Source organism: Aquila chrysaetos, chromosome 1 (assembly GCF_900496995.4).
Source record: "Aquila chrysaetos chrysaetos chromosome 1, bAquChr1.4, whole genome shotgun sequence".
NCBI lineage: Eukaryota > Metazoa > Chordata > Aves > Accipitriformes > Accipitridae > Aquila > Aquila chrysaetos.
In genome coordinates this window covers 78,175,781-78,190,716 of record NC_044004.1, presented here as the reverse complement: position 1 = coordinate 78,190,716, position 14,936 = coordinate 78,175,781, and the positions used below count along the sequence as shown (strand labels likewise).

The 14,936-nt window shown below is 37.5% G+C and overlaps 1 protein-coding gene across 16 annotated transcripts in view; it reads left to right on the top strand.

Moving 5' to 3' along the window:
- Positions 1-14,936, top strand: part of KIAA1109 (KIAA1109 ortholog) — a 127,675-nt gene that overhangs the window by 45,990 nt on the left and 66,749 nt on the right. For all 16 annotated transcript variants that reach the window (XM_041125566.1, XM_030038425.2, XM_030038776.2 and 13 more), the window contains 13 exons: positions 293-469; positions 2,883-3,011; positions 3,954-4,073; positions 6,202-6,479; positions 7,232-7,482; positions 7,949-8,207; positions 8,627-9,467; positions 10,240-10,310; positions 10,786-10,959; positions 11,289-11,409; positions 12,292-12,438; positions 12,822-12,949; positions 13,385-13,587. In XM_041125566.1, the coding sequence (XP_040981500.1) occupies positions 293-469; positions 2,883-3,011; positions 3,954-4,073; positions 6,202-6,479; positions 7,232-7,482; positions 7,949-8,207; positions 8,627-9,467; positions 10,240-10,310; positions 10,786-10,959; positions 11,289-11,409; positions 12,292-12,438; positions 12,822-12,949; positions 13,385-13,587 (2,899 nt within the window). The remainder of the gene's footprint in view (positions 1-292; positions 470-2,882; positions 3,012-3,953; positions 4,074-6,201; positions 6,480-7,231; positions 7,483-7,948; positions 8,208-8,626; positions 9,468-10,239; positions 10,311-10,785; positions 10,960-11,288; positions 11,410-12,291; positions 12,439-12,821; positions 12,950-13,384; positions 13,588-14,936) is intronic.

The following is a 14,936-nucleotide window of genomic DNA, read 5'->3' as shown; positions in this document are numbered from 1 at the left end:
GTGTCTAGATGTCACTGTGTGGAGTTCACCATGGGAAGGTTGTTGATGATGGTTGCTAAAAACTAAAACAAACTTGGGTTAGAAAAACTTCCCCCTCCTCTGTGAGGGTTGCATATATGTTGTTGGGTGGGTAATGCTGAGAAGTCTTGAGACTGTCTAGCTGTACAGAAGTCAACAGGATTTAAGAGGTGAAGATGAATGCATAATGAAATATCTCTGGCTACACAGTTTTTGCACTTTCTATTGATGTATTCTTTGCAAATATTAACTTTAACTTACTTGTCCTTAACAGCGACCTGCAGCAGATGAAGTTCTTCGAGAGGGTCACATCAGCCTGTCAGGTCTGCAGTTACGTGCTCACGCAATGTTTTCAGCGGAAGGTCTGCCTCTTGGAAGTGATACTTTGGAATATGCATGGCTGATAGACGTACAGGCTGGCAGTCTTACAGCCAAAGTTACAGCACCACAGGTACGGTCTAGAAACTATTAGCTTTGAAGTATTACGTTTCTTCTTTCTTGTAAAACTGGCGTAGCCTGGATTTTTGGAAAGCATGTGATCTCGGCTTAATTTGGGTGCATCTGTGCCTTAAGTAACCTTAATTTTATAGTTTGAAAATCTAATCATTTCTGTAAATGGATAGGAGATGCTAAATGAGCTGAATCTGATATTCGTCTTCAATCTAGGTGTAACAGGGTGGCTAGTGTTATACGAGAATTTGAAAGGATGATGGTAACAGAGCACGAACAAATCGGTAGTGAATACTGTTGTCACTACATGTATGTTACATCTGTGTATGTTAATGTTCTTTAATACTGATTAGAAAGGCAACCACAGTATCTGCATGCACTTTTAAGTGGTTTAATCACAGAGTAAATAATACTTCTCTGTAAATAGAACAGGTGTTTTGGGATGCTTTCAGCCACAAACTAGGTAATGTGATGAAGAGGAGAAAGGAAAATCTGTTCAAAGTGTTTAAGTATGACACGACTTAGTTGTCTGTGACTTCCTCTGAGGTTACTTTTATTTTGTGATGCTGACTTCTGGAGATGCGGGTTTGTTACCCCTGCTGGTTAACTCTCCGGGAAGGACAAAAGAAGTATTCAGTTGTGATTGCAGCAGTCTGAAAGGCAATTTGACCCTTGGATGTAAGGTTCTTGGAGATATGTTGGCATTTGCATGAAGGGATGCGGCCAGCAATAAGGATATCAAGTTGAGCATCTGGCAAGAATTTAGCTTACAGATAAAGTTCTGGCTTTCCATAGAAAGCTATGGACAAAGCCACGTTTTAAAGTAGGAGACAAATGAGATAATTTGTGGGAGTGTAGTATGGGCAGGCCTCAGCAGGAAAGTGGCTGGTAGCTCAGTCATGCTGCTCACTGCATAAATTCTGATGCTTGGTCCTACTGGAACATAGTTTGCTTTCACAGTATTGGATTCTCTTAGGTCAGTCTTAGCACTAACTCCTCCTAGTTTTGCCATTTGTTACTTTTATTTTTCCACATATAATAATGGCTCCAAGTATACAATAGGCAGATCGCTTCGATTTATTTCTGGTGTGGGCTGCCAGGTCTTTAAAAAAGGTTGCTTTGTCAGTGTATTCTGAGACATGAGGCAAGTACATAAATTCTGTTTAGTAGTTACTGTTTGGGTTGTTTATGTGGGGTTTTTTATTATTATTTTTTTAAGACTTCTACATCCTCTTACTCCTCTAAAAATTGGCATTATTTTCTAGGATTAAACACATATTTCATTAGGAGACACCTGCAGCAAATAAAGTCGGAAAAAGGCATACAAGCAATTTCAGTAAACCTAATGAATAGACTCCAGATATATTTTCATGCTACATATACAGACTTTTGTGGCAGTATTTCCCCAAATGCTACCACTGATTTGGATAAGCTTTAGTATTTACTCCACTGCTCTACACTTCAAAATTGAACTTGGTTGATTCGAAGTACTCTAAGGTTAGAGAACGTTTCTAAATGCTTGATGCAGCTGAAGGATTTTCTTCCCTTACAACGCCGTTCTCGATTGTATGTTTCATGCAGGATTTTTATTTTCTTTTTTGTTGTCAGTACTGCTATGGAGCAGAACTTGAATTTGCTGTTTCAGGGTCACTGGCTTTTTTCCTCCCATAGTGTGATGTATTGCAAGAATTTGTGAAGGGACAACACTAAAGGGAGGAGGAGAGATTTCGTGCAGGACAGTCATAGGTATATTAAATTCCATTTAAACTACTGCTGATTTTAAGTGCCCTTTTCTTTGGCTAGCCAAAGAAAACCCATTACCCTCGCATAATACAGACAGACAATCATGAATCATTTCCTTTATGAATGAGCTAACTATACAAAAAGACTTAAATCAACAACAGGCTAATTACTAGGTCTAGCGAGATTCAGCAATGTTCTGGTTAGCCAGTTTCCTCCTATGCTTTCTAAATGTAACTCTGTTACTTATATACAAGGAAGTCTGACATTTAAATTATGAATGGTAATAGAGTATTTTGAAGTAATTTTTTTGAGGTAAAAGGAGGGGAGCTCTGTCTTTACAATAAGTTCTCAATTGACTGTAATAGCAAAAGCTGTTTCCTTATATTAAGAAATAATTTGGGAAATTGTTTAATGTCACAGTGTTTTCCATGAAAAACTATAGAGACTTGCATGTTGTGGTGCATGCAAAAATAAAAATCAATCTTGAATAACAGGAAATAGACTAAGTGGAAGTAAGGTAGTGCAGCCAGGATGTTATCGTGGGGTCTTTTGTTTGTTTTTGCTCCTGCTCATCTCCCAACCTTTGGTGATGTTCTTTCAGTACTCTGTCGAATACCAAAAGTTCATTTTGCATACTTATTATTAGGCAATGTGTTGTCACTTGCTTACAGCTTGCATGTCTTCTGGAATGGGGACAGACCTTTGTATTTCATGTGGTATGCCGGGAGTTTGAACTGGAAAGGCCAAAATCTGTAATAATATGCCAGCATGGAATTGATCGTCGGTTTTGTGACTCTAAGGTAACCTTTCATCCATCTTAATTGTTTGCTATATTTGCACAAGTTCTTTGGAACAGTTTAGAAATCCAGCTTAAAAGTTATAAAGACACATGGAGTTTATAGTCAGATTGGATGTTCCCTTTGATAAAGTATAGTTAATTTTGCTTTAGAAAGAAAAGCCGTTCTCTCTGGATTTTTCTGTGGATATGCACAGTGTTTTTGTGCTCTTTTAATTGTTTTGAGAAACGGTATCCACAGAAGTCATGCCTAGTTTCCCACCTCTACCGTGACAGTTAAGAGCCAAAGGTCATACTCTAGTGTCCCTTAAGAGACAAAGGTCATACTACCTCTTGTGCTCCTGGCACATTTCCATGGTACTTTTTCATCCCCTATCCTCTGTTGCTGAAACAGTGCTTTGCTGGGAGACTTAAGCTGACAGCTTATAGGCTCCATGCACCTTTTTCTTAAAAAAAATTTTTTTTAAACATTGGACTCTTACTTAACCATCATGTTGCTGTGGGTTCTGCTTTTGGTGCTTGTCTCTTAGAATCCATGTGCACAGTCATTTGAAGACCAAAGGAGGCTTGCCATATATTAAGTGTGAATCCTGGATTTCATCTCTTTTCATCTCTTGACAAAAACTGGAACAAAACAAGGAGGATGTCATGTTCTCTATTAGGAGATGAGACTTGATTTGCCTTTTGCTGGTGGAAGCCAGGAGAGCCAACTGGGTCCCCTGATACTGCTGGACAGCAGAATTAAACATGCACTAGTGAAAATGAACCTCAGCACAGAAACGCCCTATCTCACGCTCATGTTGATAGTGTAGAATAAGTAACTTTTTATTGCTCTAGTTTTAGGCCTCTGTTAAGCAGAACAGAAATAAAAGGATAAGCAGAAGTTAAACTAAAACTCCTAATGTACGTTTAAATCTTTTTTCTTTTTTTTCTCCTTTTTCTTCAGATGAACTGTGTCCCTGGGCCATGCCCAACATCTGATGACTTAAAGTACACTATGACACGCTTAGCCATGGATGGAGCAGATCTGTATGTGGTAGAACATGGCTGTGCCACCAATATAAAGGTAAAAATATTTCTCTTAACAGCAATTAAAATACTTCTTTGTCAACAGAGTTCTTGGTATTTTTCTGATAGAATAGCTACCTGAATTTATCTCTTGCTTACATGCAATGGACTAAGCAAACCTTCTGAAAATTCAAGTGATAAAAGGTTGGCTTGAACTGAGCCAGGAGTCGGTCGATTTGGCTTCTCCTTAGTAATTCCATTAATGATCTTGGAAAATGGTAAGGAGGAGTGGATGTCTGCCAAAATACACGTGGAAGCTGCAGGTTTGGTGTAAAAAAATTAAGAAAACACTGGGCAATATAAATCTCAGTGTCTGTATCTGAGAGCTAATAAGAACTTGTGCTGTAAGCTAGTAACTCAGCAACTGGAAATGATTGATATGGATTGCACACAAGTCAATGCTTGATAACTCATGATCGTTTTATGTGGTACAGCTGTTTGAATTAAGATTTGTCTTTGGTAGAGATGGGAGAAGTGTTAGTGCCACTGCCTGACTGCTCTAGAATACTGCATGGTGTATCCTCTGTTCCAAAAAGAATGTGCAGAGAAGAGCTGATATTCTCTCCATTATCCTATCATACAAGAGAAAACTGGAATAATTTACTCAATGTAGCAAAAAATAAGTTAAGAGACAGTTAAATTATGGTAACAACAGAAAAGGAGAAAAGTGCTATGCTGGTATAAGTGACTAGTAGTTGTGCTGTCCATTAATAAATTTGGTTTTAAAAGGTAGAGTTAACATGTAAGGTTTTGGGGACAGCTTCACAGTATGAGCAAGAATCTAACTGAAAGGAAAGTGGTAATTGTTTTAGACATTTTTTAAGGACATGTTATCTTGTCATTTGAATGGCTTGCTACCTTGTGGCAGTAAAAAAACTGCATTTGAGTCTCCAAATTCTTTTGAGTCCTATATTAAAAAGCACCATCACAAATATTAACTGTGTTTGGAGGCATAAATATGAATGGCAGTATTTTCAAAGGCATCTTAACCTAGAACCACTGTAGAAAATTATATCCTGAATGTGCTTCATTCAAATTTAAAAAAAAGGTTTCCAGTGCTCTTTTATAGTCTGTGACAGAGATGGGAAGTAATAATTTAATATTAAGCCTGTGGGTAGCTCTTCAATGGCCAGGTTCTTTTTCAGCTTTCCTTCTTTTCTCTGTGAAAAGTTTGAAAACTCGATCTGAAATTTCAGGTACTTCATGGTGGCTTTTTGGAGAGGACTCAAGCTGTGCCGGGAACTTGGTCCAATGTCTTCAGATTATTTGAAGTTTGAAGACTTAAGTATGTGTGGCAGGGCTATGTCTTTTTTTTATTAGTGTACACCAGTGTCGGGGAGGATCGATACTGTGTGGGCAGGTGGCTTAGTTGTACAGTGACCAGTTTCCACAGCTAAGTGCGGGGGTAAAGCAAGAACTTCTGGTTCATCTTTGGAGAGGATTGGCTCGTGCTGGTACTGTGCTTTTCATAGGAGAGCAGCAGCCTCCTGTTTGGTTCAACAAAATCCTGGAGTTACGCCAACACAAGAAATGGAGTGTGATCTTGGAAGTGCTACTGTAAGACAATTCATATGGATCTCAGTTAAGGTTTAGGATCTGGAATTTCCTGAGATTTTCAGTGTTTAACATGGCTGTCTCACTGAGGTATTTATTAGTTGTAGAGTTAATACAGCTTTGTATTCGAAGTATATAATCAATGTTTTAGACTAAGGACACAGAATGATATATGTCATGTCAAATCATATATCTGATTTTGAAACTTTCAGATTTCTTGATTTTTAGATGGCAGTGAAGAATTTAATAATGATTTAATTTTTTAAAGGTTCGTTACAACATCTGTCCAAAGTTGAGCTTTTTTTTTTTTGATCCCTTTACAAAAGGAGACTCCTAAGTAAAGATTTTATTTTTGTTACTTAAAAACTGGCTGAAACTAATTTCTAAGCTTGCCTTCTTTTGTGAGTGTGCACGTGCTTGCATATAAAACTGGTTCTCTGTCTGTTTTGGAGACAATAGTTTATCGAGATCTTTCTGGAATGTAGTAGGTGGTGTGTTAACTGGTTCAAGGCTACCCTTTCTTTATTTCACTCATGTCTAATCAGAGTTCATGTTTTAAATCATGTTTTCAGATGGGTGCTATACGTATTGCAAACTGCAACCTCCACAACCAGTCTGTTGGAGAAGGTGTAAGTGCTGCTATTCAAGACTTTCAACTGCGACAGTATGTTGAGCAGGTGAACAATTGCAGAACTGGTCTTCAGCCAATATTAAGGAGGGCATATTGGCTGGAAGCTGGCTCTGTCAACTTGGGGCTCATCACTGCTGACATTGCTTTAGCTGCCGATCATCCTTCTAAACATGAAGTGCAGAGACATTTCTTAGAAACACATGATAACCGAACTAAGAGGTAAGAGATACAATTGAAGGAGATGCATTTGAGTTTTCTGGGGTGTGTAAGTTAATACATTCATCTAAAGATGGAACATTTTTTGCTTTTGAGGTTTTTTTGTTTACATAGATTACAGAATCGTGTAATTTTTTTTCAAGTATGTTGAATGCTTAGCTATGGGGTTGGTGGTTTGAATGTGCTTGGGCTATACAAAATCATATGATTTTTGGCAAAACTTGCTTTTCCCTCTGCCTTCCCTTATCCCCCAAAATGAAGATGAGGGAGAGGAGGGAATCAAATTTGTTCTCAAGCTGAACTGAAAACAGGCCTTAAAGAGTCCTGAGCAAGCTGATGAGCAGCTGTGAACAAGATGCCTGGTGTAACTGTGATTTGTGTCTCCCCAAAGAGCAGTTGCCTCTGGCATAAGCAGCATACACCAGTGTGGAGTGTGTTTGCAGTGCTTGCCTCCATGCGGAGAGAAAGGGTTGTTACCATTAACACATATTGTGGCAGGTGGATGTAATCTATGCCTCAGCACGGTTGCTTGAGCACTGCATATACATTTGTGATTTGCTCCTTTCTGGAGCTAATCCTTTATTTTATGTCTGACATCTGTGTTTCAGATACAAATCTTACTAACTCATTTCATGCCAGGTGAAATAGGAGCTCACATACAAGAGGGTGATATCTTTTAATCTTGTTTTTACTGAATTTAAATGTACTAAGGCTGATGTGGTCGTGTTTTTGTTTTGTTTTCTGCCTTTGGATAGGTTGTGGTTTTTGTGGCCTGATGATAATTTGAGGAACAAGAGAAGTAAGAACAAGTGTGGCTGTCTTGGTGGTTGTCGATTCTTCGGTGGCACGTTAACAGGACTAGATTTCTTCAAACTTGAGGAACTGACACCTTCAAGCAGCTCTGCTTTCTCAAGTACAAGTGCAGAATCTGATATGTTTTATGGGCAGTCTTTACTGCAGCCAGGAGAATGGATAATTACTAAGGAGATTCCTAAAATTTTAGACGGTGAGAATGCATTGTACTGTAATTTTACTCTATTTTTCCCAAAAGTATAATTTCTTAACTACATGTTAATATTTATAGTCTTTCCTGTTCTGATTAATGAGTAGTACTTGTTGTGCCCTTGTGCAAGAGGTCTTGTAGTGGCATGGGCCGTTCTAAGAGCTTGAAAGTAGTGAGTAAGCTTTCATATGCTAAATTTTTATATTAACGTGCAACTCCTTTCTGAGTAAAAAGAAATTTTTGACTTGCATGTGTTCTACTTATATGGAAAGCAGTCTACCAAGACAACCTGATGTTTTGCTGCTATGATTTTATTCATTTTTGTTAGTACAACATGCTACTATGTGTATGCATTTTAAAACAAGGGCTTTTATTTAATAAGGGGTTGGTTTTTTTCAGTGGGTAGGGAAGACACCATTGCAGTTGTGTTATCAGATGTTCAATTTCTCTTTTCTGTTTCTGATCCTAGGTAAAGGAAATGGTGTAAAACGAAAAGATTGGGATTGCAGATCTGTGGGTATAGAAATAGAAAGAAAAGCACAACATCTAAGTCTACAAGTGCCATTGCGCTCCCACAGCTCCTCGTCATCTTCGGAGGAAACGAGCAGTTCTAGTGCTGCACTGCCCTTGCTTGCAGGTGAGAAGGACAGCCCATCATCAACTACTGAGGATCACTTGGGACAGAAGGAGTTCTTGTCTGGTGCAAAAAGGGAAGATGGTCATGGAAGGTTAGTACTCTCTATCCAGGTAGAAATATAATTCGACTCTTGAACATGTTGTGACAGAAAAAACCCTTATATTTAGCAATTTATAAAGTGTTGGTTGTTCCCTAATGCTACTGCTGAAATGTGTATCCTGGTTTGAATGCAAATTTGGATCCCTCATAGGGGATGATTACCTGATCTGGGTAGAAAATCCAGCATGTAAGGCAACAGCACTTGCCGTTCATGTTTGTTTTTACATCCTCTGTATGTAGACAAGTGGACTACTAAGTGGCAGAATTTAGGATGTAATCAGCGTTATGAAAATAATTGCTATGATGATAGAAAGTCATGGAATCACTGAAGCGTTTGACAACTTCTGTAATGTAAAAAGAGAAGCATTATATAATAAAATAAGCAAATGAACCTTTAATGTTTGTTTCCAGTGTTCCAGCTGAGGGTGCAGAGGGCAGCCCTGCATCCCCTGGCAACCAGGAAAGGCCTGTTGGTCAGTCTCCCCTGAGGTCTCCACTGAAACGGCAAGCATCCGTCTGCTCCACCCGGCTCGGGAGCACCAAGAGCCTCACGGCAGCTTTCTATGGAGACAAGCAGCCTGTTCCAGTTGGTGTGCAGTTCAGCAGCGACGTGTCTCGCAGTGATGAGAATGTCTTGGACTCCCCAAAGCAGAGGAGGAGCTTTGGTTCTTTTCCATATACTCCATCTGCAGATTCAAACTCATTTCACCAGTATCGCTCAATGGATTCCAGTATGTCAATGGCTGATAGCGAAGCTTATTTTTCTGCAGCAGAAGAGTTTGAGCCAATAAGTAGTGATGAAGGTCCAGGAACCTATCCAGGGAGGAAGAAGAGAAAAAAGCAAGCTCAGAAAATTGAATATAGTAGAGGGTCTATTTATCACAGTGTAGAAGGGCCCTTAACAAGCACGATCCATGGAGAAATTAGTCAAGATGTTAAAACATTGCCAATTAAGACTCATCCTTCACAGGCTTCGTTTGTTTCGGCTCTGGGAGAAGATGAGCATGTTGAGAACATGTATGTCATGGAATCTGAGAAGACTGTTGAAAGCGAGCAAATAACTTCCCAGCAGCCTGTAATGGCATGTTACCAAAATTATCTTACACAGTTCCAGGTGATCAACTGGTCAGTAAAGCATCCAACTAACAAAAGAACTTCAAAATCCTCATTACATCGCCCTTTAGACCTTGATACGCCAACGAGTGAAGAAAGTTCGTCATCTTTTGAACAACTTTCTGTCCCAACGTTTAAGGTATGGAAGATGGAGGAAGAAGGAGTAGAGAAGGGATAAGAATTCAAAAGAAGTTAAAATTGCTTAGTACACTTGTTGTGTAAATAAAGCTATGAGAAACTTAGGACTTCTTTGCTTTTGGTTAAGGAATACCTTGGATTTCTAACTTCAGATCATGGGCTGTGTGGCTGGGAGGTTGTGGAAAAGAAAAGACGGAGTTAGAATTCTGTGGATAAGATGTGTGTTCTGAATTGTCATTATTGCACTTAAAAATGCTGCCTGTTGAATGATATGCAACTGAAGGATATTTATGTGAGTTTTGTTTAAAATATATATTACACAGAAGTTCAGTAGCAGTACATTTAATACTTATAATCGAGGCTGTAAATGCTTTATTTCAAAGTAAAATTGAAACTCAGATTTAGTGAATGATTTTTGTAAAATAATGGAAATTACTTGGTAGAAAATAGGTGCCTAAGCTCTGGAATTTAATTTGTTATCACTTCGCAGCAAAAGCTTTGTGTGCATGCAAGCCTTTCGTAAATTATTATTTGAAGTCTTTTTTTTATTGAAGAAATTAGTCACTATCTATATAAAAACTTCATAATCTAATCTCTCAAGTCATTTAAGAAAAATAAACCTAGGAGTTTCTCTATACTGTATTGGGAGAATCTGCACATGAGGGATTCTTTTAAGAAAAGAACTGTAAGGAGAATCTTTATTTGAAGATTCCTTGGGTATTTTTTTCATATATAGAAAGAATGTAATAAATATTTTTGCACTTTTGTCTTAGATTGTTAAACAGGGTCTCACAGCTAATTCATTACTGGACAGAGGCATGCAGCTTACAGGATCAACATCTAAGTAAGTTAAATACTGCATAACATTATTAGCATATTTTTTTAAAAGTAGTATTTTCCTCATACTCTTGCTAAATATTTTTTGGCTCTTGCTAGCCCTTCCAAAATTTGATTTGTAGTGGTAGTTTTCAGCACAGATCGATTTTAGAACAGAGTATTCTATTACAAAATGTTTGGGTTTGGCTTGGGAAAGCATTAAATGATTTCACTCATGTTTTCAAGATTACGAATTGCAACTTAATTTAAATGAATTTGGAAGGTGCTTATGGCGCTTATGGCAAGTGTCCATTGCGTTGCCAAAAGCTGAACTTGAATCTAGGGAAGGGCCTTGCCCTGGGATTATGTTTGTGTGCTTTCTAAGCTGTGCAGTAGAAGAAACCTGCCATTATATGTGTTCTTTTAAGAATTACAATGATACCAGGACACTTTTGTATTTCTTTTACAAACCTACATTATTAATATGTACTTGACTTGTTTAGTACACCTTATACTCCTTTGGAAAAGAAGTCTGCAGAAAATACAGATGATGAAACAATAACTGAAGAATGGACGTTGGATCACCCTGTCTTCCAGACACGGACAACGGCAATAGTGGAAGTAAAAGGAACTGTAGATGTAGTTCTGACTCCTCTTGTAGCAGAGGCACTGGATAGGTAATTAATTCTACTTTTACTACTGCAGTGTTAATTGATTATGTCTAAAATTTTCTAAAATCAAAGCTGTTTTGTTCAGCAAAGCTTTAGATAAAAGGATTGAATGATGTGACTGATGGAACAGTAGGGCCTTGTACCCAGTGAATGTAACTCTGCATTTCCCATGAAGAAGCCAGAACAATGTTATGCTGACCTGGGAAGTGCCCTTTATGTCTGTCAGTGCTTAATTTTTTTTCTTTTCTCTGTAGTGTTAATTAAACATTATTGATGGCATGCCACGTGAAACTGCAAGTTTAAATGGTCTGTTGTGGGCTTGTTTCCTCTCACAGGTATATAGAAGCAATGGTGCATTGTGCTAGCTCTCGACACCCAGCAGCAATTGTTGATGATCTGCACTGCAAAGTTCTTCGAGATGCTGTACAGAACAGCAAAACAAGCTTCTCAGAAAATGTAAGAAAGGGAACAAGAAAAATGCACAAAGATTTGAAAGAATATTGTTTTCTGTATTTTACATAGAAAAAGTTTTACTTCAATTCAGTGTTTTGAGGTATAATAGCTAAATGCTGTATTAATTTGGAATACATATTTATTTTTATCTCGTGCCTAATATACGTGCATTTTTCTAATCAGCTGTTATATACTGTCTTTCAGTTACCAGAAATCTCTCTTACAGGACCGAAGTGAAGTTTTTCTAATTTGGACGGTCTAGTCAGTAGCTGCAGTAATTTGCATGAGATCATACGTTCTGTTCTTAGAAATTACTATAACTTATGTTCTTATGTATTATATTCATATCAGCAAAATACATTATTTATTATATTACAGTAGTTAGGGAGATAGTCTCTGTGAGGTAGAGGAAAGTTCAAAGTAAGCTGTGAAAGTGCATGTGGCTTTTTTGCAGTTCATCTGATACCTTAAAAAACTAATTTAGCTTGAAAAGAATTGTATGGTAGTTCTACAGGATTAGGAGTTCTTTCTGTCCAAGTTAATGACCACATCTATATTTTATGATTTCTTAGACTTCACAGTGTAATGGACACTAGTAACATACTTCATAATAAGTTGTTCTATATAACTTGTATATGCAGAACTCAAACTTTCAGCTGAAATCTGGTCATTAGAAAGTTTATTGCAGAACAGCATTGCTACCCTTATGGATTTAGACCTACCGTATCTGTAAGCGCTACAGTCCTTGTTCTAGAAATCATGGTATTGTGCTTTAAATAAAGTCAGAATCTCTTGCTGCTTCAGTGCTGATAAACTGTCCTGTTACTCTTTAGCTTAGCAGCTCTGAGTTTCAGTGAGAATAAATTATTTTTTCCCCCCTCCAAGTTATCTTCGAAGCAGGATATTAGAGGAACAAAAATAGACACTACCACTACAGGAACAACAAACCAGGGACCAGCACAGACCAATCTCTCACTTAAGCAAGATAATGTGACAATTAAAGGTCTTCAGGCCAACGTTACCGTACCAAAGGTAAAAGCTTTTGGTTTAGCTTATTAGTAGACACATGCCTCAGAAATTACCCTTATTTTGCATCCCTACTAGTTCCCCAAAAGCTTAAGTAAACCTATGTATTTGTGCTACGTAACTAATGTTTTGAACAGGATAGACTGTTTTGGAGCTGCTCAGTTTTATTATGGTAGGTGTGCAAGTTAAATAACAACCGCTGTAGGGATAACTGGCTACCATGGCTTTAAATTATGTTTTTACATCTTCTAGGTGTGATGGTTTTATCTTTTATTTTTTCATTTTACTGAGAAGTGTGAGACAAGATTGTATCGGAAATTAGTGATGTATACTTAATGTATACATGTTTTTCTAAATTTCTTTACTCTTTGGGGGAATTCCACATATAGGTGAACCTGTGTTTACTACAAGCATCTGTTGATGAATCCCCAGGAGTGTCTTCTGGCAAAACCGTGACTCATGTTTCATTAGTAGCTTTGTGTTTTGATAGAATTGCTACGCAAGTTCGTATGAATAGGTAAGAATAGTACATATCACTATTTGTGGCTCTTTCTTGTTAAGTTAGTTCAAAGACTTACAATGATGCCAATTTTTTGCAGTTCTGAAGAGTATTTGAAAAAGTTGTCATGACTGAGTTAAGCAACGAAATGTTGTCTGTGTTTTATAAATTAACATCTAATATCTAATCAGAATTGCAGTTTCTTTAAGAAGTGGAGGAACCCTTCTGTAATGTTTTTGGAACTTTAGTTTTAACTCTTTCTTGCTTATGTCATGCAGGATAAAATTAAATTTTTCAGTACTTTTCTACCAAAGCATATGTATCTTCTATCTTACAAAGAATTTGTTGTAACACTGCTGTGCCAATGTCACTGGAAATTTTAAACAAAAATAATCAAATGAAATACGTCTATCTTAGATTTGCTTAATTGTTTTTTCTCCCTTATATTTAAAGGGGTATAGTTGAGGAAATGTCAAACAATGCAGAAACTGGGAGGAATTCTGTCACATTTGATCGTTACATCCAAACCAGTAAAATGCAGCCCCAGTCTTCTGGCTCACTGAGATCCAATGCTGGAGCAGAAAAAGGAAAAGAAATTGCTGCTAAATTGAACATCCATCGTGTTCATGGACAACTTAGAGGCCTTGATACAACAGGTAAGCCTTTTTTTTAATTGTGGAAATGTCAGTTTTCATAAAACCAATTGGTTATAGTTGGCCTTGAACTTGTATTTTGGTTGTGGTCTTTTTTTATCCACATAGATAAAAAGACACTTGAACATGGAGATTTTGCAGATACTCTAAAAAGAAGTTTAGGATAGTTACTCTGAATTATTTTCTGTTATTCTACTAAAGTGCTAGATTTAAATGTAGGCAGACTGAAAACTATCAAGACAAACTTCTAAGCAGTTTGCGTGGCAGATGAGTTGCATTGTAAATATTGACATACACTGGTAAAATTTACGGCCTGGGCTCCCTTCCTCCCAGTTGATCTCTTTTCAGCTACCGTTTTTTGTCACCTGGTGCAGGGAATGAATTATGCTTACTTGCTTTCTTACTGCTTTCTAACAATTTCAAGGGAGGTATAATGTGCCAGTTGTACTGGCAATTTCAGCATGACAAGCTGTAGATTTTTAACTATAGTGACTATAAAACTGAAAATGAGATCTACCCGATTGTCTTGCTTCTTGTTTGTGTTAAGGAAATTCCTTCAAGAGGCTATGAATTAAATTTAGCTGCTATAACCCCTTATCTGGGAAAAAATGACAACAGTAGAGGCAGTTTTTGTTAAAACTGATTCAATGTTGATGGAATCTATACCAGTTAGTGCCTTGTTTTTCTCTGTCCCATAAAGAATAGGAATCTTTAGGACATGAGGAAGTGCTCTGTGAAGCAAGTATGATTAAAAACCACACAATAAACGAAAAAACCAAAACCCCAAAACCACCACTGTGCAAAGATGAGTGAGCACATGAAATGGGAGGAGAACAAAAGCAGTAAGAGAACGTTAAAATGGTTAACTCCATTTTTACTTAGTTACAGGTAGAATCTTAGCAGTAGTATCCTGTGTTAGATATGCTGCAGACATTCCGGAAGGCCAAGTAATTTTTGAATTCTAACTAAGAAAACTCAATCTTCTATTTAAAAGGTTCGAGAAATGTCTTTCTAGGGATCTTAGCATTTCACGTATACTTCAAAAGTGATTGCGGTTATAAGTTGGAGGCAGAGAGTGAGGATTGGAAGGGATGTAAATTGACTCAGTGTAGTTCTTTTCCTCAGATATTTGACATTTAGCTCTGTGTGTGAGTTAATAGGTAATAGGTATGAAATTATTTAAAATGTTCCTTCAGAAATGTCACGAGAAGAAAGGATTTATATGTAAGCTACATCCTAACATCAAAGAAATCAAGGTGGCATAGTACCCTCCTGGATCTTAGACAGCAAAGACCATAACGAATTAAAAACTGCTTGAGTCTGTATTTTCTTAGGAATCAGTGAGACTTAGT